The sequence below is a fragment of the Quercus robur genome, chromosome 4, assembly GCF_932294415.1.
Source record: "Quercus robur chromosome 4, dhQueRobu3.1, whole genome shotgun sequence".
Classification (NCBI taxonomy): domain Eukaryota; kingdom Viridiplantae; phylum Streptophyta; class Magnoliopsida; order Fagales; family Fagaceae; genus Quercus; species Quercus robur.
Genome location: NC_065537.1, coordinates 25,701,080 through 25,726,395, shown reverse-complemented (window position 1 = coordinate 25,726,395; position 25,316 = coordinate 25,701,080). Strand labels below are relative to the sequence as shown.

The 25,316-nt window shown below is 34.0% G+C and overlaps 2 protein-coding genes across 2 annotated transcripts; one reads left to right on the top strand and one right to left on the bottom strand.

The window, feature by feature from the left end:
• The first annotated feature begins 1,676 nt into the window (after window positions 1-1,676).
• Window positions 1,677-5,714, top strand: LOC126720991 (cytochrome P450 724B1-like). The gene is made up of 9 exons (XM_050423933.1): window positions 1,677-1,983; window positions 2,129-2,453; window positions 2,605-2,757; window positions 3,017-3,256; window positions 3,343-3,429; window positions 3,544-3,622; window positions 3,762-3,868; window positions 5,227-5,348; window positions 5,456-5,714. Exons 1-9 carry the CDS (start codon window positions 1,754-1,756, stop codon window positions 5,547-5,549), a joined length of 1,437 nt encoding a protein of 478 aa, XP_050279890.1. The 5' UTR covers window positions 1,677-1,753; the 3' UTR covers window positions 5,550-5,714.
• Window positions 5,715-6,132: 418 nt separating this feature from the next.
• On the bottom strand, window positions 6,133-18,490 carry LOC126720990 (subtilisin-like protease SBT5.3). Its single transcript, XM_050423932.1, has 11 exons — window positions 18,336-18,490; window positions 18,071-18,180; window positions 17,883-17,980; window positions 17,603-17,770; window positions 15,741-15,849; window positions 9,502-10,036; window positions 8,775-8,872; window positions 8,420-8,665; window positions 8,014-8,128; window positions 7,721-7,934; window positions 6,133-6,830 (listed from the first exon to the last, which is right to left on the bottom strand). The coding sequence occupies exons 1-11, from the start codon at window positions 18,417-18,419 to the stop codon at window positions 6,292-6,294; spliced, it is 2,316 nt and encodes a 771-aa protein (XP_050279889.1). The 5' UTR covers window positions 18,420-18,490; the 3' UTR covers window positions 6,133-6,291.
• Window positions 18,491-25,316: the final 6,826 nt, after the last annotated feature.

Below are 25,316 nucleotides of genomic sequence, written 5' to 3'. Positions count from 1 at the left end.
AAACATGTGCCCTACACATAACCGGAATGCGAAAAGTCAGGAAAGGATGGAGACAGCTGGTTTTCGCGAGTGTCTCGCGAGTAAGGCCTTCCCGCGAGATACCCGCGAGATACCCGCGAAACATTCTATTTTACTAAATTGTCATTTTTGATACACACTTTCTGTACCCACACTATATATATCAACATTACCCACAGATGTTGAGGAGTGCTTCTAAGAGAAAACTCTAGCCACAAACCTTGAGAGTTAGATATTGTTATACTCACAATTCTCTACACAATCCATTGTAGATTTTCCTCAACTCCTACCTTTCTATTTTCATATCCTTGAGAGGTTGATAGCCTAAACACTTACCACACCTTTTCAGAGTGTCAAGTGAGGTTTTGGTGCTCCCAAGAAGTATTGGATGAAGCTAGGCTTTGGCGGATGCAATCAGGCGTATTGCGGGATCCGGAGAGTTAGACAAAACACGGTTCCGAGAAGCCTTGTTGGAGTAGGAGCTTGGAGGGCTTAGGTGCATTGGGTAGATTAGGCTTGGAGGGTCTCTTATTATTCGTGTATCTCAACTGATTATCTAGTGGATCGATTACCGCTTGGAGGGCGGTGGAGAGGTTTTTCTCCAAGTTCTTCGGTTTCCTCTTTGATAACACATCGGCGTGTTATCTTGTGTTTGCATTCTTCTTCCCTACTCTTTTACCTTTCAATTTATTGCTGTGTTATAATGAATATGGGTTAGAGTAGTTTGTGTGTTTATCTGCTTGTATTTACTCTATTCTACACTTAGTATAAATTAAAGTAAAATCAATCAAGTCGTAACTTTGATTTGGGGGTCTAAAAAACTCTTGTGTTTTCAACACATTTTCAAGCTTTCAAATAAAATTAAGGTTTTCTTTTAATTCTGGTAGATTCCAAAGCTTTTCCTTGTGGAGCTCCTTATGAATTATGGGGTTTGTATCTAGTTTGAATGAGATTTAACCTTATTATATTTCCATTCCTCATCACTTAAGATTTTTCAATTAGATTCAACTATGCAGCACATTAGTTAATGCAACCACATAGTTGAATTTACCACTAATAAATCTAATATCTAATTAACCAATTTTATAATTTTTTTTAAGACACGTATGATAGTGGTGATTCTAAGTAAAAATGATGCATTGATAATCAAACAACTCAAGTACCATAGAAAAGAAATTAGAAATTTGTAAATTCGGTAGACAGATGATTAACAGAGGGTAGTATTTCTTACACATTCTATTATACATATACATTTTTTTTTAAACATAAACCACATGCTAAGAAAAGAGTAATGTTAGGACCACCATAACTTTTATTACAATTTTTGTCACAATTTGATCACATGACAAATCATAAGTGATGGAAGTGTGGACCCTCTACTTTTACTACACCATTCATGACTTGACACAAGAGCAAGTTGTGTTCTTAGCATTTTGCCTATTGAAACTCATAACTCTCTCATTTCTCCACACCTATTAATAGCACTGTAGGTCTAGATTCTAGACTAGATATATAGGTGGATTTCATTTCCTATGCCCTCTGATAAAGTTGATTTCACCAACTGTAATAATCTGTGATAAAGTATGTTTGCTTTCCTCCCTGTTAAAAAAACATATAATAGTACCAGATTATATCCTACCTCCCCCCCCCCCCCCCCCCCCCCCAAAACACACTCATTCTCTCTATATATACAGAGGTGGCCAAGTCTTACATTTGGTTCTCGTAAAAGTTTCCAATGCCTGAACTCCTTTCTTCCATGGCCGGAGGCTTTTGGCTTTCTCTTGTAGTTGGCATGTTCGGATTTTTGTTTGGTCTCATTTTGAACCATTTCTTACCATTGTTCTTGAGGCTTGGTCCTGTCCCTAGAGGGACTTTTGGTTGGCCTATACTGGGTGAAACCCTTCGTTTCTTGAAGCCTCATCCTTCTAATTCTCTCGGAGACTTTCTTCAAGACCATTGTTCTAGGTGAGCACTCTAGCTAGATACTTGAATTTGTTTACAGTTGTAGGTTTCCCATGAAAGGTACACAATATAGAAAGAAATAGAAAATTCATCATAAGTATCTGATTTAGTAGTGCAAGCTTTTGGGATTAATGTATACATTTTTCAGGTATGGGAAAGTGTTCAAATCCCATTTGTTCTTGTCTCCTACTGTGGTGTCATGTGACCAAGAGCTGAATTACTTCATACTTCAGAATGAAGGGAAGTTGTTTGAGTGCAGTTATCCAAAGCCCATCCATGGCATTCTTGGCAAGAACTCCATGTTGGTTGCTGTGGGTGACACTCATAAGAGGCTCAGAAATGTGGCACTCTCTCTGGTCACCATCACCAGATCCAAGCCTGAGTTCCTCCATGACATTGAGACTACAGCCATTCGGATACTCCATTCCTGGAAAGAAAAATCACAAGTCATCTTTTGTGAAGAAGCCAGAAAGGTATATTAGTATATTTAATTGTTTGGAAGAAGAAATTTATAAGATAGCAGAGAAGAAACATTTATCCTTGTCAGAGAATTGAAAAATCAAATGTCAGAAATTTATTATTTTCTGTTTTTGACTTTTTTTTTTGGTTGGGTTCCACATGCAGTTCACATTCAATGTAATAGTAAAGCAGGTGTTAGGTTTAACCCCAGATGAGCCACAGACTACAAGAATTCTTGAAGACTTTCTCACTTTCATGAGAGGGCTAATATCCCTACCTCTTTATATTCCTGGAACTCCGTATGCAAGAGCCGTTCAGGTCCTCCAAACTCTTTATTTAAATTGCTCTAGCTCTTTAATTACTATGAGTCTATGACCCAAAAAAAAAAAAAACACCCAACAGAGAAAATAAATGAAAAGAAAAGTTCGTTCTACTTTATAAATAACTTTGTTTCATTGAAAAAAAAAAAAACAAAAACAAACAAACAAAACAAACAAACTATATAAAACTTCTTTTCTTTTGTTGCAAAAAGAAGGCATGTGACCAACTTTTTATATTGACTAAAGTCTCTTTACAGGCTAGAAGTAGGATATGTTCTACAGTGAAAGCAATTATAGAGGAAAGGAAAAGAAATATTGGGAATTCTAGAAAGAGTGATTTTCTTGAGATACTTCTGACTGTGAACACCTTATCTGAAGAGGAAAAAGTGAGTTTCGTTTTGGATTCCCTTTTGGGTGGCTATGAAACCACCTCTCTCTTAATGGCCATGGTGGTTCATTTTCTATGCCAATCACCTCTTGCTTTACAGCAGCTAAAGGTAATATTTCCTATTTGCAATATATCTGAAATTTTATACTTGTTAACCTTAGTTATTATGTTTTAATTCACTCTTCTTAAATATAGGTAGAGCATCAAAAAATAAGAAGCATGAAGCAGAAGGATGAGAAATTGAATTGGGAAGATTACAAGAAGATGGAGTTTACTCAAAATGTGAGATAGTTCTCTTTTTATTACTATCTTATTTTTCCTCTTCTGATCATAGACCTTTTAGTGCCAGACATTTTATCAATTTTTTCTTGACATAAAGAGTTATTTTTGTTTAAGGTCATCAATGAAGCTCTCAGATATGGGAACATTGTAAAATTTGTGCATCGAAAGGCTCTCAAAGATATCAAATATAGAGGTGAATATATTTCATATATTATATGTGTCTGTGTATATGTACTTTACAGATAATCATGCATGCATGAGCTTTTTTGTACTGTCTTAATACTTTTTTGATCTGTATTGAAAAAGTTTTTCTTGTTTAAATTGTCTTTCAGATTATCTAATTCCTTCTGGTTGGAAGGTCCTACCTGTATTTAGTGCAGTTCATTTAGACCCAACTCTCCATGCAAGTGCTTTCCAATTCCATCCTTGGAGATGGGAGGTAATTACTAATTACATCATCTCAACTATGCAGTCTGACACTCCAAAATCACCTGTGTGTCCGACACCGACACTCCACGGACACTTTGCATGCGTGTGTTCTTGGTGTGTTAGGATTTTTTCCTTTTTATAAAAAATCATGGGTTTAAATATCTCTGTTTTAAAGAATTTTTTTTAGTTGTTATTTTTATTGAAAGTTTTAAAATAAAAATAGCATATGTCTATAAATAAATATAAAACATATCAAAATGTACTATGTATTAACTAATTAATTATTTGTAATATTTCCACTGTGCTGTATCCTAAATTTTAAGAATTATTTTGTTGTCTCGTATCATTATTCATGCTTCCTTAGACTATTGGTTTATAAATCTAACTTCATGCCCTTATGTGTGTATGCATATTGTTGCCGATTTTGAGTAAAAGATGCCTTTATTTTTATTAAGAGAAATGTTAGTGACACAAAATAATTCATAACTTTTGGCACAACTCGTCACACGATAAGTTGCAATTAGTAGAGATGTGGACCTACATGAACTTATTATTTTATTTCTTCAAATTATAACTTATTATGTGACAAGTTGTGACAAAAATTGTAAATTATTTTGTGACACTAGCACTTCTCTCAAGGTGACTTATTGGTTAGGGTTTTAGTGTGTGATAGGTTAGGAGTTCGAACACCCGGCTTGACCATGGTTGGGTTCATGGATTATTCAATCCTGTCGTCTAAAATCATTGGATTCCTAGATGGGATTGAAGTCAAGTTATGAATCAACATACTCGATGGGACGTCTATATATGTCAAGTTACTGTTTAGGTTCATTGGGCATTGACTAAGACCTTGGATCCTCTTTATTTAGCTTTGGAAAAAAAAAAAGCTGACCTAAGTGTTTGTTTAGCTTAAAAACAAAAAGATTTTTGCTTTTTGCTAAATTTAAGACAAAAGGTACGACAGCGTGACAAAAATATATAAGTTAGCTTATTTTTTTTATTAAAAAAAAAAAAAAAAAAACTAGTATACGATCCTCGCTACTAAAAGATCAATCATGTATATAACTATTGAGTAGGAATTTTACCCTCAAACTGGGGCTAAATTCTAACTCAGGTTGAATAGATATTAGATAGATCCTTCCAATCATAAGCAAAATGTAGATCGATCATCGGGATACCCACAAAGTACGACTACTAATGTAGAAATCCGCTTTGTTACGACGGTTTAAATATCTAGTTTCAGTTTGAAACAATGTGATTTGTTGGTAATAGAACCCAAAACCAAAAAAAAAAAAAAAAAAAAAAAAAAAAAAAAAAACAAAAACAAAAACAAAAACAGTGGAAATAATTCTCTCTATAAAATCTCAGAGGCAAGATCAGATGTGCAAGAAATTCACTGCCTTTGGAGGAGGGGCTAGATATTGTCCCGGATCCGAACTTGCTAAAGTTGAGGTTGCATTCTTCCTCCACCACCTTGTATTGAGTTTCAGGTAACATACAATAGTTGGAATAAATATATATCTACACACACATACATATATATATATATATATATATATATTTGTGCTAAACGTGATGGTTTTTCTTGTACTTGTAGGTGGAGATCAATCGAGGATGACCTACCCTTGGCATATCCATATGTAGAATTTCAGAAGGGATTAGTACTATTATTGGACCATTGTTCCATTTGAGCCTTTGGCTAGTCCTGTTTATGCTTTGTTGTTAAGGTCTTGGGAAGATTTATGATTGGGTGAAAGGTTGAGAGGAGTTCCATCAACATACCAAATTCTTCTCTTTTTTCTCTCTCTCCCCTTCAGAACTCAATATTGTTTGATATGAAACTCTCCATTCCATTATGACTTCTCTTCTCCTCTCTACTAGTAATAGTAGTGGTAATTCTAAAGAGACCTGATTGAACCAAGCGCATATAAAAAATAGTTCTGATTGGTGTGTGCGCAGCATCAAATTCACTGTGATATGCTTTGAGACTTCCAAATATTATTGTTCTGTCATTTCCACAATTTCATTACCACATCAATTAGTTCTTGCAATGGGTCAAATTAAACCTTTTGGGATTAAGTTAAAATTTATCATGATATCAAAGAATATTAGAGAAAATAATTTATCATGATATTAATTATTAAAGCAGCTCATCCTAAGTTCAAATCTTGTATTCACTCCATCACTCCTTAAAAAGGGTTAAAATCGTTTCCTATCAACTCAACCTTTTATAGGATTAACAAGTATGCTATATCTTATAGGAGACAAGAAAAATAATTGAATGGCCAAAAGATTCTGAAATAACTTTTTATCTTCCCTTTTGCCAATCATTATTTATGCAAGCAACATACTTGAGGGACAAATACTATATAGAAAGCGCTGGATAGGAATTAAGATAAATTAGAGGTACAATTAGCTTGAATGCATCTCTTTCTAGGCTGTCTTCACTACAATCGGACTCCTCACATAGTGCTTTTCATCTGACCATATCAAGTTTCCAAAGACATAGTCCTTAGCAGCTTTGGCTTCTTTAACCTTGAGGGTAACATAGAAGGTTTTCTCTTCACCAACCTTCTTAAACTTCAAGCTCCTAGGCTTGACGATAACCGAAATTCCACTTGGTTCTTGGACATCAGCTCTATAAGTTCCTGGGGAACCTACATTCTTTAATTTTCGAGTAACCGTGATTGAGTGTGAAAGTTTAGGGACTGTGATTGAAGGGTAGTTAAGGTTTGTGAGAGTTAATGGGGGCTTGGGGCAATTATAAGGGTCATCTGAGAAAATTGAAACTAGTGTTTCATTATATCCCAGAGCACATATGAAGTTAAGGTATTCATTGACAGATAAGTCATAAACTAGCCCGGGATCCATAGCACTGTTTGGTCGAACATGTCCTGCTCCATAACTAAATGGGGTTGCCTTAAAGTAGGAAGCATTCATCACTGGTTCCCCGTCGTTATCCAGTATTGTAGCTGTACAATAGAAGAAAAGAAAGAAAGAAAGAAAATTAGAACACTGAACATGTACTAAGTTCAACTACTGAGAAGATAGAGGAATAGTGAAATTTTGGTACATTGCAACTATAGAGACTATAATGGTAGTAGTAAAATAACAGCAACTTAGTGTTAGTGTCAAAATTTTGAGGACGGTTATGCTCAGACTAATTTATTTTATCTTATCCCAATCTGTTAAATCTAAGAATTGTTAGCAGAAAGAGGATTCCTTCTAAAATGAAATGTTAAGTTTACAACTTGAAAAAAGGCTTGCTAATCATAAATTAGCAATTATCCCAAAAGCTTAGACGGTTAGGAAATGGTGAATTTTATATACCTATAATTCTAATGTCTGATTAGGGTTACGGATGGGAGAACCAGAATCAGAATTGAATCCCAATATCAACTCTATTTTGATTGCTCTTTCTCTATAAGAATTTGGAGGAATACTCTCTGAGAAAGTGTTAAATATAATAGGCAGGTTGGTATATGTAGGAGATTGATTGAGCTGTAAAGAAGCTCTAGGGGAAAGGTCTATAGCAGGTTATTTGAAAGGTAGCTTGGGCTGCAGTATCTAACATGTTTGAGTTTGGAATGGCAGAATTTATAATGGGAAAATTAGATCTGAAACTGATTTATACATTCTTTGAGTATAAGTGTGAGAAATTATATAAAAAAATTGGGTATTATATAATCCTATTATTTAGGACTTTATGGTAGGAATTCTTGTAAGGTGTTGCTGTTAGATAGGTATGTGCTGGCTCGTCTGCAGCTTGCCGTTTGTAGTGTTATGATGTATTGTAATCTGGTCGGCATGTTGAATAAAATTCCTCATTAACAAAAATGAAAAATGCAAGCACTAGTCTTACCGGTTGTCATGATTGCTGACTTAATAGCTGCAGGACTCCAAGTAGGATGGAGAGTTTTAAGGAGGCCGGCAATGCCAGAAACATGAGGACATGACATTGAAGTGCCTGAAACAGAGTTGAATTTAACTCGGCGCTTGTCAAATATTCCATTTGTTGGACCTTGTGCTTCAGTATAGGCAGCTATGACATTAACTCCTGGTGCAGTGATGTCAGGCTGCACATACAACAGTTATTGAGAAACATGACATTTTCCCCAAGAATTTATAAGAGCATGACATTGGTGTAAAGAAAACCTTAAGTATCTCAGGCGTTATGGTGCTTGGCCCCTTGGATGAAAACGCTGCCATGAAGGGAGCTGGCTTTGTGCCCAATAGTGTTGTTACACGCGTAATGCAAGCTTTTGGAGATCTGTCAAAAATGTAAATTTCTCATTAAAACTATGCTTCCAATCCTACTGAAAAATTTGAAACTGATAAGAGGGTAACATATGCGTCTCATCAATAACATATTGAAATTTTTTATCGATGACCATTTCTTGAATAGGGCCACAGATTAGTTTAGAAGCTGTTCATTTTTTAAATATGTTACATGTTAAAAGTTTGCACACAATGCTGAACCCAGTGCATTGTCTAGGATATAGTTGTGCATAGAATATGAGGCTCCATGTAGCTGTACTCTTTAAGATGTGTAACATCTTACCTGGTTCGGTTGATGTAAGTAAAGATTGAGACACCATTAGTAAAATTGACTTGTGTAGCAGGGAGGACATGTGCATCAGCAGTAATCTCGTTTCCATTAATCTCATTGTTGGCAAGAATCATCCCCAGAGCGCCGGCGAATTGAGCTTGCAGACCCTTGTCCACTCTTGCATTTTGACCTCGAAGACAGACCAAGATTTTTCCCTTTACCTTTCTGGGATCAAGGGTTCCATTCTTACAAAGCAGACTGCACTACCAACAACTTGATTAAGCACATTGCCATGTACAATTACTTGTGTCCAAAAAAAAAAGAAGCTAATCCAGAATAAACACTGGTTAAATTGTTTTATACTTACGCCTCTTCAGCCGATACATTAGCTGCTTTGGCATCTGCAGCACTAATGAGTGGGTAGAACTTGTTGCTTGGCAAGGCTGTAGATGACAAGCTTTGTCCCTACAGATCAAAGTTAATAAATTTAATTATACATAAGAAAAGGGAAGGCATCAAAGGGTGACATAATTAGACATAATAAACTTGCATGAAAGAAGGTTCCTTCCTATTGTCCCCAAAAATCCTTGTCCCTAGTTTCCCTTTAAGTTTTTAATGTAAAGCCCCATTATAGCAAAAAGAAACCCCACCTCAATTTCTTTGTAAAGAGCCACATAGGAAGAGGAATGAAATTCTGATCTTTTAACAATCACTCCAGCTAAGTTAGTAGCCCTACCAAATTCGTATAAAATGCAATCAAAATTTCTAACATCATCTTCAACATGGTTATGTGTTTATTCCCTTGGCTAAAATTGATATGACATGAAAAAGAATAAAATTCATTTGTTCTACTTTGAATATTTTACTTTTAACTTTATGCTAACCAATTGTAGTGTGCCACGTGTTCTTTTTCCACTTTATAAAGTATCTAAAGTTTAAACTAGATTAAAAATAAATAAATAAAAAATCAGACAAATGACATATTGCACTTGGTAGAACTTAAAGTGAAACACCAAGAATAAAACAAAGGATTTTTATTCAATCATTTCATGTTCAATTTTTTAATCTTTTTAGCAATTGGAGCAAAAACTAACCTTCAATTGCACCTTGTTGCTGAGGATAACATAACTGTTGAACTCCCGGTCCATCGTGCTAGCTCCCACTGTTATCTGCCAAGGCGCAGAGTTGACGATAGTCCCAGCATCAGGACCAGAATTTCCAGCTGAGCAAATCACCACAATACCATGCTTAACAGCATGAAATGAGCCAATTGCGACGCTATCATTAAAGAAAAAAGTAGGCTCTCCTCCCAGTGATACAGATAGCACATCAACACCATCATGGATAGCCATATCAAAGGCTGCTACTATATCTGCATCAAAGCATTCGTTTCCACCCACTGGAGGCCAGCAAACCTTGTAAGCGGCCACCCGGGCTTTTGGTGATCCACCTCTTGCTGTTCCTTTGCCAAAGCCAAACACACTAGCCCCTGATACAAAATTACCACCAGCTGTTGATAATGTGTGTGTTCCATGGCCATCATTATCGCGTGGTGTGTTGAAGGAGGAGTTTAGAGGTCCAACAACTGATGCATATCCTTTGTTGAAGTATCTTGCTCCAATCAGCTTTCTTTGGCACACCAATTTGGCACAAGGAGTTACCAATGAGTTAGAGAGAAACTATATAAGTTAATGAAGTTTGATTGAAAAAACAAAACTAGCGGGCTGTTGTTTGTCAATGGACCATGTCAGGCTGGGCCAAAAGGAAAAACTCCAACCCATAACGATCCTTCTTCAATGGGCTTATAAAAAAGGAAATGCTAACGAGTGCCTTTAGGTCACTGGTTAATAATCCATAAAAAAAAGGTAATTAATATTTTGACAACTTTTTTCATTTCCCATAAAAGTGATATAAAAACTTTCCTAAAATGGATTATTAATGAGTACCCTAAGGCACTCGTTAGCATAACCCTTATAAAAATTAGTTAAAAATATTATAATTAATATTACAACACACTAGTTGTTAAATTGAACTATTAAATATATTAACAAAACCATTGATTAGCTTGTATTGATTGGAATATATAAGAACAATGATGTATTTATAAAAATATATTAATTAAAGTGAGAATGAAGCTTAGCCAGCGGTAAAATATATCTTTTAAGAAAATAATCAAATTATTTTTTTTAGGAAAAGAATCAAAGAATTCAAAAATTATTACATTTTGTTCTTTGACAAAACCTATTTAATTTTTTTATTAAAGTTTCAAATGATTTTTCTTTTGCTATATTTTAATATAAAAAAAAAAGTCATTTTTATTTTTAAATCCAAAGTTATTAGCCTACTAGCAAAATACATATTTAATAAGCATAATTTAACATAATAAGTATCCTAGAGGTTAAAGGTGTGGTCATAAAGTCTTTCTCATGTTTCAAATTTAAAACCCAACCCCTCAAAGTTTTTTGGTTATACATTTCAAGTTAGTGGGTTAGGCAATAGGCAGAAAAAACCAGTCCACTGCTTGTCCACTAGGCTAGTGGGCTATTTGTAAGCCTTAATAGTATCGGGCTGGGCCTTCCACTAGCCTGGTGGGCTGGAGGGCTATTAGGTGATGAACATGGGCTATTTGGTAACCCTTACTAATTAACTAAAGAATTTAATTGTCTGAAAACTTCTGTCAATGATCACGGATGGGAGATATACTCTTCTTATATCAATGATACTAGAAATATTACAAATTTTACTATCTATAACTTACAAACTAATGTATTAACTGTTATATACTTCAAAAAAAAATAATTAAGAAATTTAATTATTATGTTGTTAATGTAGTACCAATTGTATCCATTGCAAGGACAACTTTATGTTAAGCTCGAAGTGTTCATATGACTTAAAAAAAAATTGATATACTTCCAAAAAAAAATTCTATACATAATTATTTTTTAAGCTCATAGTGTTCATATATCCTTTTTTTTTCTTCTTATTTTCTTTTTGTTATTAGAAAGAAATCGTAAAATTTCATGTATTTGAGTATATATATATATATATTTTTTTTTTATGTCAATATAATTCAAGTTCTTTTTTTATTAAATTTTTAAAAAAGAAAAAAAAAAAAAAAAAAAATTAAGTATTTGTAAAGCCGATTTATCGTACTTAGTTTAGACGATCTTTTGTATTAAAATTAGCTGTAGTTTTAACATTTTCTAATTTGACATATTGTTAGCAAGTGGGTATCTCATTCTCATGCCTAAAGTGATTAAAGGTAAGACAATTCAAATTTTATAATCAAATTTCTTTAATGCATACACAAGTGCATGTGCTCATGCACACATGCACATGCAAGTCCAATCGCCTTAGCAAAGTAACGTCTTTATTATTAATTTTTTCATACATCTTAGCAAAGTAAATAATTGTCAATGAAAAAGGGATTGTTGTAAACTAGTGTATAATAAACAATTTAGAAGACCAAGGTCTTGAATCGTTCATTTAAAAAAGGGATTGTTGTAAACTAGAGTATAATTAACAATTTTGGATAAGTAGATCGATGTAAACCATATTGTATAATATTTTGCCCAATTTTATATAGCTAACATAAACTATTATTTGTTGTCTTGATTTTAGACTACAAGCTGTACAGAGTAATTAAGATAGAATAAGAGACGTAGATCCTTTTTTTTAGGTAGAAAAAGACTTAGATACGTTAGTTTAAAATATGATCAAGTGGATATGACAAAACTTTCATGTCCTAACTTGTAGGACAACTAATTCAAAACTCCTTTACATAGAATAAAAAAAAATAAAAGGAAAACCTATTTACTCCTTAGTGTAGCAGTTTCTGCAACAATACATTTTTGGAAGGCAGTGAAGCTTTTAGATAAACCCAATTTTTTTTTTTTTTTTTTTTTTTTGGTGAGAAGGGGCGGTGCATTGATTTCATCAATCAAATAGATCATCAAGATGCTTGTGTTTTTATCTAAAAAAAAAAACCGGTAATTATTCTACATTGTGTAAGAGAATATGTTCTATACTGGAGAGTATACTAGAGTGTATCGTCATTTTTATATGACTAATGTGCATATTCTCAGGAAGAAAAATTCTATCTTGTTCACATTTGTATGGGGGAAAAGCCATAGGAGAGATGCATATATCAAGGGGGAGAAGGCATCTTTTTATGAGAAAACTTTGTTTTGCTTTGTTTTACTTTATGCTTGTTTTCTCGTTACTTTACGGTGCTTTGAGTTACTTTTAATAGCTATGCTTTGTTGCTCTCATCGCATTGTGTTTATGTGTTGGACATGCATACATTCTTATGCCATTGTACTTTGTTGATTGCATGTTCGGATGATCTCTTACTTTGCCATATGATCATTCTAGTCATTTCCATATGACTGTCATATGTTTGTTCAAGTTGCTCATATGTTTCACATTATATTTACTTGATCACATTTTTACTTGTTACATTATACTTGTCCTTTTATTACTTACTTTACCTTGAGGGTCTAATGTGTTTTATGCAAGCGTTTCAAGTTCATCACCATGTTTTAGATTTAGGTGTGAGTGAGTTTTGTCATTGTTCTCAACTCACATTTAAGTCTAGAGTATGTTATAGGGTGTTTTTTCATGGAATAGCCAAATGGGGAGATTGTAAAGTTGTGATTTACAACTATGTTTTATGTTGGCTTTATTCCATGACAAAAAGTGTTGTATTTGCATTAATTTTATTCCTTGTATTTTGTGGGATTTTACTGTATTGGGATTAGTATTAAGTTGATGAAGAATCGAGCATGAAATAAAGAATCAGTGCAGTTTTGCGACTAGTTTGCAAGAAGTTTACGAGAAGAGTAATTCATGAAAAGGGCACGTGAGAAGCACATGCTGAAAGCTGAAGAGTCAAGTGTCAGGCTGCATTTCACGAGTGCTTTGCAAGACAGGCCATCTCGTGAGGTACCCATGAAACATTCTTCCTAGATGATTTTTAGTGTGACTTTCTTACCTTTCACCCATACTATATATACCCTCATTACCCACAAAAGTAAAAGAGGCTATTTAGAGAGAAAAACTCTAAATAGGTTTTCTACAACACAACACACCCATCTTTTAGAGAGAGAGCTACTCATCCTTAATGAGAAATCATTGTAGTCTCTTCTCCTTCCTTCTCCCATTGTCATACCTTAAGAGGAGATTTGTATCCAAACACAATCCACACCTTTTCAGAGTGTAGAAAGTGTTTTGGAGCATGGAAAGCTTTAGGGATTTGCCAAAAGAAGCCGATGAGGCTTGGCGGATGCAATCAGACATATTGTGGGATCTGGAAAGTTAGTGAAGATAAGACTTCGAGAAGTCCATTGGTAATAGAAGCTTGGAGGGCTCAAGTACATTGGATAGACTAGATTTGGAGGGTCTTTTGTTATTCGTGTACTCCAACTTATTCACTACTGGATCGATTTCGACTTGGAGGGTCGCAGAGAGGTTTTTCGTTGAGTTCTTCAGTTTCCTCTTCAATAACACGTCTTGGTGTTATCTTATATTTACGTCTCTCTTCCCTTACTCTTGTGCTTTACTTTTATTGTTTATTGTTCATGTGTATGCACTAGAGTAAATCCAGTGATTGCGCTTTTTTACTCTTGTTCTGCACTTAGTCTAAGTTAAAGTAAAAGCAATCCAACCATATTTTTGAATTTGGGGTCTAAACAAACTCGTGTATTTTAGCACAAATCCGAGCTTTCATGTTGTATATAGTATAATTTACCTCATATTTCCCTAAATATTACTATCTTAAAAATTACTAAAATTTATAAGTAAAATTTATAGTGTACTTTTATGTTAAAAAACTAAAGATGAAATGGGTTATTCTAGGTTTAAGATAATTGTGTGCAGTTTGTGAAGAAGGTGAAATTGGGCACGAGAAAAGGTGTTGGCAGAAGTGGCAATGGAATTGTGAGACTAGTTCAATTCATTTGTAGAAGGCCAAGTCGGAGGTGTGTCAATCAGTAAAGAGAATTGGTGATGGGTCTATTGTAGGAGAGAGGGGGAAAAAAAAAAAAAAAAAAAAACCAGGCTTCCCTTTTTCTATAATAAAATAAAAATAAAAATCTTTTAAAAATAGTATAGTTGTGGATGCCCTGCCCCCAACAAGAAATTCTCTTTATTTAATAAAAAAAAAAACAAACAAAAAAAAAATAACAAAAAAAAAAACAAAAACAAAGAAATTCTATTTTCATATATTTTTATTGTGCCCTACACACAAATTTCTAGGTAATAGTATTTCATTTTTTTCCTTATTACTAAAATGCCTTTTAAAATAATACTCCATTGTCTAATCAAATTTTTAACTACTATATATCTTCAACAATATTAGATGGAATAAAGAGCAGCATTTTTTTTTTTAGGGGGGGAAGAAGAAGGAAATTGTTAATTAGTGCACGAAGAGCCAATGCTGCCCTAGTGGCTTTCTACACTCTGAAGCAGAAAGAAGAGCTCTGAATAGCTAGGCCCTTCAAGTTAAGGACTAATAACCTATGTGTTATTTGAGCGTATTGAATATACCAATTAAAGTTGCTTTATGGATAACATTCGGTCTCTTTCCCCACCTAAGCCGATGTTCGCCCACATAGGGTTTTAAAAGTCAACATCGTGCTTCTCCACAAAAAAAAAAAAAAAAAGTCAACATTGTTGAAAAGATCCTCTTAACTCCCATGTTCTAGGAATGGGCATTGGGCACGAATAACACAATTTAGCAATTAGCGAATAGCGAATGGGCTGAAAGTACCTTAATTTGTAAAACCCTGTTCTTAAAGTCATAGGAAATCATTTCAAATCTATTTAAATATCTTTTCTTTTCTTTTTTGGCAATTTTGATTAGAGCCCATTTTTAATCATAGAACAATAATTTTTTCATTGATAACAATCAATTTTTCTGTGATTGGCTTCAGTATGTCAACTGTGAAAGTCAAATTTGAATTGCATTTGGCTTGATCTACTTTTCTTGTAGTGTATTGGTTGGCATGAAACAGAGCTCTTTGAATGTATTTGGGTTCACATCTATATTTTCTTAGTGAAACTCTCTGTTACACATCACCAATAATAAGCCTAAGATAAAACTAGGCAAGTTCTTGTCTACTTGTTTATTTGTTCTCTCTCTTTTTTCTGCAGAAATTTATGATAATTAACTAATAAATTGACATAAAAACTTTTGCTATTGTAACATTCTCTGCTGGGAAAATTGGGAAGTTTGAATTAAAAACTTATCAAACTTGACTAACATGTTAACAAAAGATCAATAAAGAGAAGCATAGAAGGTTTAGGGGAAAAAAATCCAGAAAAAGTAGGGTACCTGTTACAGTGAAATCCAGAATCAGTGTCATTTTGGCAGATTCCTTTCCACTTTGATGGAATCGGTCCCAACTTTTCATCACTAAAGCTCTTGGATTTGGGCCAGACCCCTGGTAGTGGTATATTAAACCCATTGGACAAAAAGTGAGGCTAAAGAAAATCCAATACTTACGCAACGGACCATCAATGTTATCCATATATTGTCTACAAGCGTGTCACATGATTTTGTTTCTTTGTTGTTGCTGGCAGACTTTGTTGTCAAACTTTACCGACAATTTCTAAAGTCAGAAGCTATGAGAATCGAATCATATATAACTACTTTCATTGTTTAGTTACTTGGGTGTTTTTGAAGCTATGAGAATAAATCATAAAATCTTCCATTAAACTCCATTATTTAGATATTAGACATCCACATTTAAAAAAAAGACGCTATGAGAATAGATCATTAAATCTTCCATTAAACTCCATTATTTAGATATTAGACATCCACATTTAAAGAAAAAAAGATTAACTTCTTTTAGGCTTCATTACGTTTGATTATCCACCTAAGCAAATCATCAATTATGGATCAAGTGCGCACATGTTAAAAATTAATAAATGCTCAATTATGAGTTTTAATAAACACTTACATGTTAATGATTCATTAATTTATATGTGCAAATTCATTGTAGCTGTGTGCGCTTTTTTTTGGGATGTTTGTGTATAGCTCTTACTTTACTATTATTTTTTTTTTTTGTAAAAATGTATATTTTTTTAATAAAGTATTAAATGCATCTTAATCAGTGTTTTTAAGATATTCATTAACAAAATCCTGTTACAAATAATTTACAAACTAATATAATAGTGAATGTGTTCAACAAAATTATAAATAAATATTTGAATTACTTTTTGTTTATTAATAAAACATCAGTTTATAAGACTTATATAATAAAATTTATAATATCTCTCACATAACTTTTAAATTTATTTGTTTATTTACTTATTTTTAAAGCTTAAAATTTATTTAGATTGATTTATATTTTAATCAACTTTCAATGAAAAAATAATTAAAGAAAAAATATATTCAATCACTACACAGTTAATTCTACCTACTTATTATTATTATTATTATTATTATTTGACTGAAATGGTAGAATTCTACCTACTTATTATTATCCATTCATGTTTAGGTTCAGGGAAACATTATTAGCAAGTGGGCAAAGTCAGAAAAGGAAAGAATCTTTCTAGATGCCGCTGTAGCTTAGATATTTACCAATGCCAATTAATGGTGGTCCCATGGCTTAACAGTAAAGTCTACACAACTGGCCTAGTCTGCCTAGAAGACCCTCATGAGTGGACCTAGTTATCACTTTTGCTAAACTCAAGAAGTGGTCTATGCAATTACCACATCCATAGTTAGAAAAAAAAAAAATAAAATAATCAAATATAATACGATTACTTCAGATCTTTTTTTTTTTTTTTTTTGATGAGGATTACTTCAGATCTTGTAGTTTATAAACATCAGTTTCTCCTAATTAATGTTAGGGTGACAGAACTCTCATTTTTTGCATTGAACGTACTAGTCAAAAGTCCAAATTCAATATATATTATTTGTGAATTTGCTACATTTAGGATGACGTGTACTTGTCTCAGCAAAAAAAAAAAAAAAGAAAAGAAAAAAAAAGATGATGTGTACTTGTCTCAGTCAGAAAAAAGGGTGTCGTTATCGTATGTCAGTATACACATTAATTATTTATTTTAAGAATTTTTTTTTATTATAAAAATTATCAAACATTTTGACTATTTTTTCAATTCCTAGTAAAACGTTTCATAAAATTGTAATGGATGTTCTTAGTACATACATTAGTAAAGAAAAATACTCACCAGTATCAAGATTTCCAATAATTGTATCTTCTCCATATCTTGCCTTCTTCCAAATCGAGCTGGAAGGACTGGATCCAACATGGTCGAGTTCCATAATGAAGTCCCATGATCGAGTTGTGTGTAATTTCCTTCCCTTGTTCAGGAAAACAGAGACCACTTTTGGATGCTCTACATTTTGATAAAAGTTAATTTATATAAGTTATATATATATACAAGATAAGGAACAGAGAGAAAATGAGAGTATATAGCAAGGAGCTAAAAAGGACAGCAGATTTCTTACTAGCTATCTCGGCTGCTACTTGGTCGTCTAAGGTTGCCGCAAAACCATTGATGTGCCTTGTGTATGAGTAAAATATGGATTCTTTTGCGACATCATGACTGCATGATAAAAAAACTCAAGATTTGGATTGCAAAAAAGAAATGAAACATGTTCAAAAATCACTTATAATAATGAGTTCATGCGTGTACCTTGCCAAGAATGATCCAAGAAACTCATAGTGAGACTCGGTAATTCGATTTATATCAACTAAGGAGAGTTCTGGGCCATGTGAATGGGCTCCCAAGTACACCACATATGACTACAGCCACACACACGCAAAGAAAAAGGATTGGACACAAATAATGAAATCATCAACAGTACTTAGGAGAAAAATCAAAGAGCCAATAATTTATCAACAGCACCCCTACATAGATAAGATATTTTAATATTCAAACACGAAGGGCTAGTGCTTACCTTTTGGGTAGCGAAGGTGGGTCTCTGCACTATGTAGAGCAGAAGAAATGATAGGAGGAAAAGGCCAGGCCTTGATAGTCTCATTGGCTATTTCTTTTGTTAAAATTTGCCTGCTATTGATCCTTGTTTACTGCGCCTTCAACGGAGCAGAAAGTTGTCACTTATTTTATAGGGGTGCGTGCCGTTCAGTCGATTCGGTTTTTTTTTTTTTTTTTCAAATTTGTTACCAAACCGGTAAAGATCAGTTTTATAATAATTAAAACCCATGTATACTTATTAGGGTCGGTTTTTCGATCTATAGCGGTTTTCCGATCTATTTGATTGGCTTGGTTTAATTGGTTTTGGTGGGTTTGAAACATTAACCATTTGTTTTTGTTTTTTTGTTTTTTTTTTAATAAAAGAAATCAGTTCAACCTAAAAAAAATAATAATAATAATCTGTTCAACAGAAACTTTATAAAAAAAAAAAAAAAAATCTGTTTTATTTTAGAGTATAGCATATTAGAGTAACAATGTGTTAGTTAACTAACAATGTAAAACATATTAGAGTATAGCATTTTTTATTTTTTATTTTATTATTTTTTTGGGGGGCTTACCGAATACTTATTAGACTATATAATATAATAGTCTTTCCAGCAGTTTCCACTATTAAAGTTAATCAAACAGCCAACCTTAATCAAATAGCCTTATAGCGAACCTTAATCAAACACAAAGACATTCATACTTTCCCAAACAGCCAAACTTAATCAAATAGCCAACCTTAATCAAACACGAAGACATTCATGCTTTCCCAAACAGCCAAACTTAATCAAACCAACTTAATCATTCATGCTTTCTGATGGGAAATTTAGACCCCGGTTGATAGAATTAACAAGTTTTAAACCCAAGTTGTTAATTAGATTTATTATGAATAAACTTTTTTAAAACAAACTAACATCAATATCATGTCAAAATCATGCATAGCGTAAAATTAAAGAAGACAAGATATGATGACAAGATATGATGACCTAGGAAAACCAATGAAACAAACTAGTTTCACAGTAAAAAACCTGGGGGGAGAAACCTTCTCGAAAAGCAATCCACTATAGTAAAGAGAAGTTTCAGATCTAGTACAAAACTTTTGTCCCTAGACTCCACAATCCCTATAGATGAACTTACAATAGAAACCTTCAACCGCTTCAGAACCTTTGATCTCTTCAATATATGAATGCCATCCTTTTTGCATGGATCCTAGTACGTGACTAACCAATGATGCATGGCTCCCAATACGTGACTAACACACCAACTTGAAGAAGATTGTTAGCTGCAAAGTTCTTCACTTCATCAACAATGAAGATCAAGAAGCACTTGGTTACAAAACCCTAAGGCACAAAGACATAGTAGCTTCTTTCAAAGAGAATAATGCACTCAATCACCTTTTCCATATGTTCTCCTTGTATTTTCTTATGTGACGGCCTCTAAAATAAGCCTTATATATGTCTAGGATTGTGAGAAAAGAAACCCTACACAAATACATAAGCATGGGCCGAAAATCAGATCTGAAAAACTGATTTTCATAATTCTTGATAGATAGTTATCTATCCACAGCTGTCGAGACCTCGATAGATAGCTATCTGTCAGCAGCTGTTGAGCTATCTGTCCGCAGTTGTTGAGCTATCTGTCCAGCTTTAGTGAATAGCTTTTCTTCACAGTAAAAACTAACGAAACAAACTAGTTTCACAGTAAAAAAAACCTGGGGGAAAACATTCCCAAAAAGCAATCCACTATAGTAAAGAGAAGTTTCAGATCTAATACAAAACCTTTATCCCTAGACTCTACAATCCTCGTATATGAACTTACAGCAGAAATCATCTACCACTTTAGAACCTCTGAACTCTTCAATATATGAACGCCACCCTTTTTGCACAAATCTCAGTACATGACTAACCAATGATGCATGGCTCCCAATATGTGACTAACACACTAACTTGAAGAAGATTGTTGACTGCAAAGTTCTTCACTTCATCAACAATAAAGATCAAGAAGAACTTGGTTACAAAACCCTAAGGCGCAAATACGCAGTAGCTTCTTTCAGAGAAAATAATGCACTCGGTCACCTTTTGCATATGATCTCATTGTATTCTCTTATGTGACATCCTCTAAAATAAGTCTTATATATGTCTAAAGTTGTGAGAAAAGAAACCCTATACAAATACATAAGCATGGGCCGAAAATCAGATCTGAAAAACTGATTTTCATAATTCTCGATAGATAGCTATCTGTTGGCTGCTGTCGAGACTCATTAAATCTCGATAGATAGCTATCTGTCAACAGCTGTTGAGCTATCTGTCCGCAGTTATCGAGCTATCTGTCTAGCTTTAGTGAATAGGTTTTCTTTACAGTAAAAAACCAACGAAACAAACTAGTTTCACAGTAAAAAACCTGGGGGAAAACCTTCCCGAAAAGCAAATCCACTATAGTAAAGAGAAGTTTCAGATCTAATACAAAAGCTTTGTCCCTAGACTCTACAATCCCCGTAGATGAATTTATAGCAGAAATCTTCTACCGCTTCAGAACCTCTGAACTCTTCAATTTATGAACGCCCCCCTTTTTGCACAAATCTCAGTACGTGATTAACTAATGATGCACGGCTCCCAATATGTGACTAACACACCAACTTGAAGAAGATTGTTGGCTGTAAAGTTCTTCACTTCATTAACAATAAAGATCAAGAAGAACTTGATTACAAAACCCTAAGACGCAGTAGCTTCTTTCAGAGAGAATAATGCACTCGGTCACCTTTTGCATATGTTCTCCTTGTATTCTCTTATGTGATGGCCTCTAAAATAAGCCTTATATATGTCTAGGGTTGTGAGAAAAGAAACCCTACACAAATACATAAGCATGGGTTGAAAATCATATTTGAAAAATTGATTTCGTAATTCTCGATAGATACCTTGATAGATAGTATCTGTCGAGCCTGATTAAACCTCAATAAATAGCTATCTGTCGAGCAACTGTCGAGCTTTAATGAATCAGCACTTCTTCACTTGTTTCTTGGACAGATTTGCATGGTTTCAATACTAGACTTGAACTTTTGCTCTTTGAAGTATTAAACACATCCTAGATCTACCCAAATAAAAGTAAAGTGCGTTTTGTTAAAAGATTAGTCAATTACATAAAATAGTGACATATGTTCCTAACATGTGAAACACATATGTCCTAACACTTTCCCAAACAAATGAAAAGGAAAAAACATAAAGACAAACAAAAATGAAAACACAAAGACAAATCAGTGCAATCATGAAGAGAGCTCAAGCTTATCGTTGTTTTGCCGTGACTAGTGAGTGACGGCGAGAGCTCAAGCGATAGCAAGAGCTACGTCAAGCAAGAGGTGAGAGCGAGAGAGAGAGTTAAATGATTCTGAGAGAAGAGAATGAATTTATACCCCTGAGAATCTAAAAACCTAGCATAAAACGCACTGTTTTATGTTTGTTTGTTTATTTTTGTTTTTTTTTTTAATAACACGCATACCATACGACATCGTTTCATTAAAAAACAATTAAAATAAGAACCTGGTATCAGTTCGGTTTGGCTTAGCGGTTTCGGATTTCTCAATCCAATGACTAGACCGCACTGGTATCGGAACGGGCTTCGCCCTCTGAATGCCAGCCTCAGCTCATTCGGTTGACGCTAGCGACAGGACAATGTCGTCGGCACTAGTCGGTTGGGTCGGCTCTGGCCTTATTTTGCTCACCCCTATTTTATAGCGTGGAACATTGATGGCAGTTCTTTTAATAATAATAAAATATGATTAAAATTCTTGTAATCAACTGATACTTAAAAAAAAAAAAAAAAAAAAAAAAAAAAAAAAACGTGATACTTGAAAAAAAGTAGAAAAAAGAAAAAACCGATACTTCTTGATATTGTCAACAAAGACACCAAGTTATCGAATTATCAAAATAATAATAATAACAAAATATGTCACACTTATTTAATAGAAGTAAAGATCATTTTCATTTCATTAATTTTGTGATTCATATTAAATATTGTTTAAATTAAGAATGATGTTATGTTTTGTATATTATCTTACTTATGAAATGGATTACTCTGACGATTGTGCTTGTAATTCTAACACAACACGCCATAATAACTTTAAAAGGGACATCGGGACAGGAATATCCTTTTCGTTTACATGTCGGACATGACAAGTTAATTCATCATTAAAAAAAAAAAAAAAAAAGGTTATAGCCATTTATTTTTAAAGATCCAAAAAGGTTGGTTTGATTAGATTGACTATAAATTGACCATCGATCCAGTTTTTATAATGTAAAGATATGAAAAGAAAATTAGGGGCATGTTTAGTACACTTGTAATGATTAATATAGTATAATAGGAATCAATATACAAGTTATATAATTCAATATATATATATATATATATATATATATTACAAGTAGTAAAAGAAGTTGTCATGGAATTATTATTTATATTCATCTGTTTGGTGATAACATTGGAACGGAATCCTAAGATATCATATTTTATAGTCACATTTCTTGGTTTTCTTAGTATTTTATTATGTATTAATATAACAAATTATTTAATTGTATTACTGTTCAAAATTAATATATTAGAACTTCACATGGCAACGGTGTTTATCCACCAAGTAGATCTCTCTCTCTCTCTCTCTCCCCTTTAAAGATTCCTTCCTTTTTCTTATCACTCATCAAACTTGGCCCTCTCTTGTTGTATTTTACATTGTAATGTGGTTGGGTGTTAATTTTTTGTGATTGAATTGTAGGAATTATAAGATAGGAAGTATGCACAACTATCTGAAAGGTAGAAAGTATGGACACTTTATTTAGAGCGTTATACCGAGGTCGTCTTGGTCATGCATGTTATAATTTTTTAGAAGAGTATGAGATTCTACCTGAATAGTGCACATTTCCTTTCAAAGAAGAGTGAGATGGAAGGTTAAATGAAAGAGTAATCAAAGGACATGTCACATGTTAGAATCTCATACTCTTCTATATGTAGTTCATTATATTGATGATTTAATGAACCACAATATATTTACTTTTAAGTAATTTAAAAAGGGTGTAAAATTAACAAATTAACCTCCTTTGAGATTTAGGGGAATTATACTGCACCCCAAATTTTAAGAGAAATGATACTTTTCTCATTTAAGACATTAGTTATTCTATTAATAACAATAACAAAACATGGCCCCTAAGTTTAAATCGCAATTCCATTCCTATGTATGTCCATGCCATGGGAATGTGATGATGCTAGCTATCTGTATCAATGGATTAGTTGGGTAATCATAGTCAATAGATAAATTCAAAATTTTTGTTTTTATTCAATTAATATGCATGAAGGACAAAGTTTGGCTACAAGTTGTAGCCAACAGCTACAACTCTCAATGAAAAAAATTAACATAACTAAATATTTTAAAGGCTAAAATGCAAATTTCATCCTCTAAGTTTAACTGAAACTCAGTTTTCTAACTTTACTTTCATTCAATTAAGTCCTCTAAATTTCAAATTTATCCAATTTAGGTATTTTGCCTAATTCCGATGAAATTTTTTTATCAAGTATGCAATTAACTAATAAAAAATTGAAAAAAAAAATACTCATGTAAAAAATCTATAAATTTTTTTTATTAATTTTAGAAGAAGGTTTCTCTCTAAATAGTTTGGGCAAAAACCCTTCAAATTCTTCCTAAATCTTGTTATTAAATGTTGTTGATGCCCAATTTTGACAAAAGGGTCCAATGGTAGAAGAAGCCCAACAATATGAGAAAGGTGGAGAAAGAAAGCAATAAAGTAAGGACCATTGGACCAGGATGGCAAAAATGATGGTCCACAAGCCCACAAAATAATAAGTGATCTTAAAGAAAGCAAATGGGTCAAGGAAGCCCCAAAGAATGAAGTATTAAGCCCATGGGAATCATGAGAAAAAAGAAAGAACGCAAAACGGGCTGGAGGAGCCCAAAGAAAGAAATTAGTAAATGGGAGAGGTTTGAAGGCTGTACATTAGGCCTGTCCACGGGTCGGTCTGGGTCGGGTTTATGCCCAACCCGGAACCGACCCGACCAGATCGGGTCCTCAAAATTTCAACCCGTCGCCGACCGAAGTGTTGATCGGATCGGGCAGGTCGGAGCTTCCACAGAGCTCGGGCGGATCGGTCGGGGTTGATCTGTATGGAAAACGGCGAGAAACCGGCGAAGAAAAGATGAAAAAGGCAGAAATCCGGTGAATTTTTTTTGAAAAACTGTGGAAATCCGGCCAGATCCAGCGAGATCTTGACCATTTTCGGCAAGATCTTGGCTAGATCTAACGAAATCTTGCCGGATCCAGCTTAAATCTTCCCAAAAAAATCTAAAAACTCGCCAGATCTACACCTTTTCGCTGGGAAAATGATGAGTCGGTCGGATCGGTTTTCACGGATTTGAGAAAAAGAGATCCGATCTCCGACCCGTTGATCTCGGATTTTGGAGAACGAAAACCGTCGCCGACCGCCGGAGCAGTCGGATCGGTCGGCGGCGGATCGGGTTCGGTCGGCGGCAGCGGGTGGGTCGGTTCCGGCGGATCCTTGGACAGCCCTACTGTACATATCACCACTAAGGCAAGGGAGAATGCATATGTGGTTAGATCTGGATCTTACATGTGGAATGGCTGTGAGCAAAGGGAGAGGAAGTGCTGGCTAAAAGATCCTTCTCTTAATTTGTGCCAAATGAGTGATTGCCTTAGGAAGGAAGTAAGATATGCACCTGATATGGTACTCAAGCACTCACAAAAAGGGAGATAGTGACTTTCCAAGGTCAAGAGCTATGGGGACACTCTTTATTGGTTAAATGTATGTTGGACCATCTTAGAGATATGTGCACCACTCACAACACTGCAAATGTCCTTCTCAATTTCCAAAATTAGATTCCTAGGCAGAGGAAAAGTCACCTATGTACGTTTTTAGACCTCTTCAACACAAACAAATTAACCTAGTT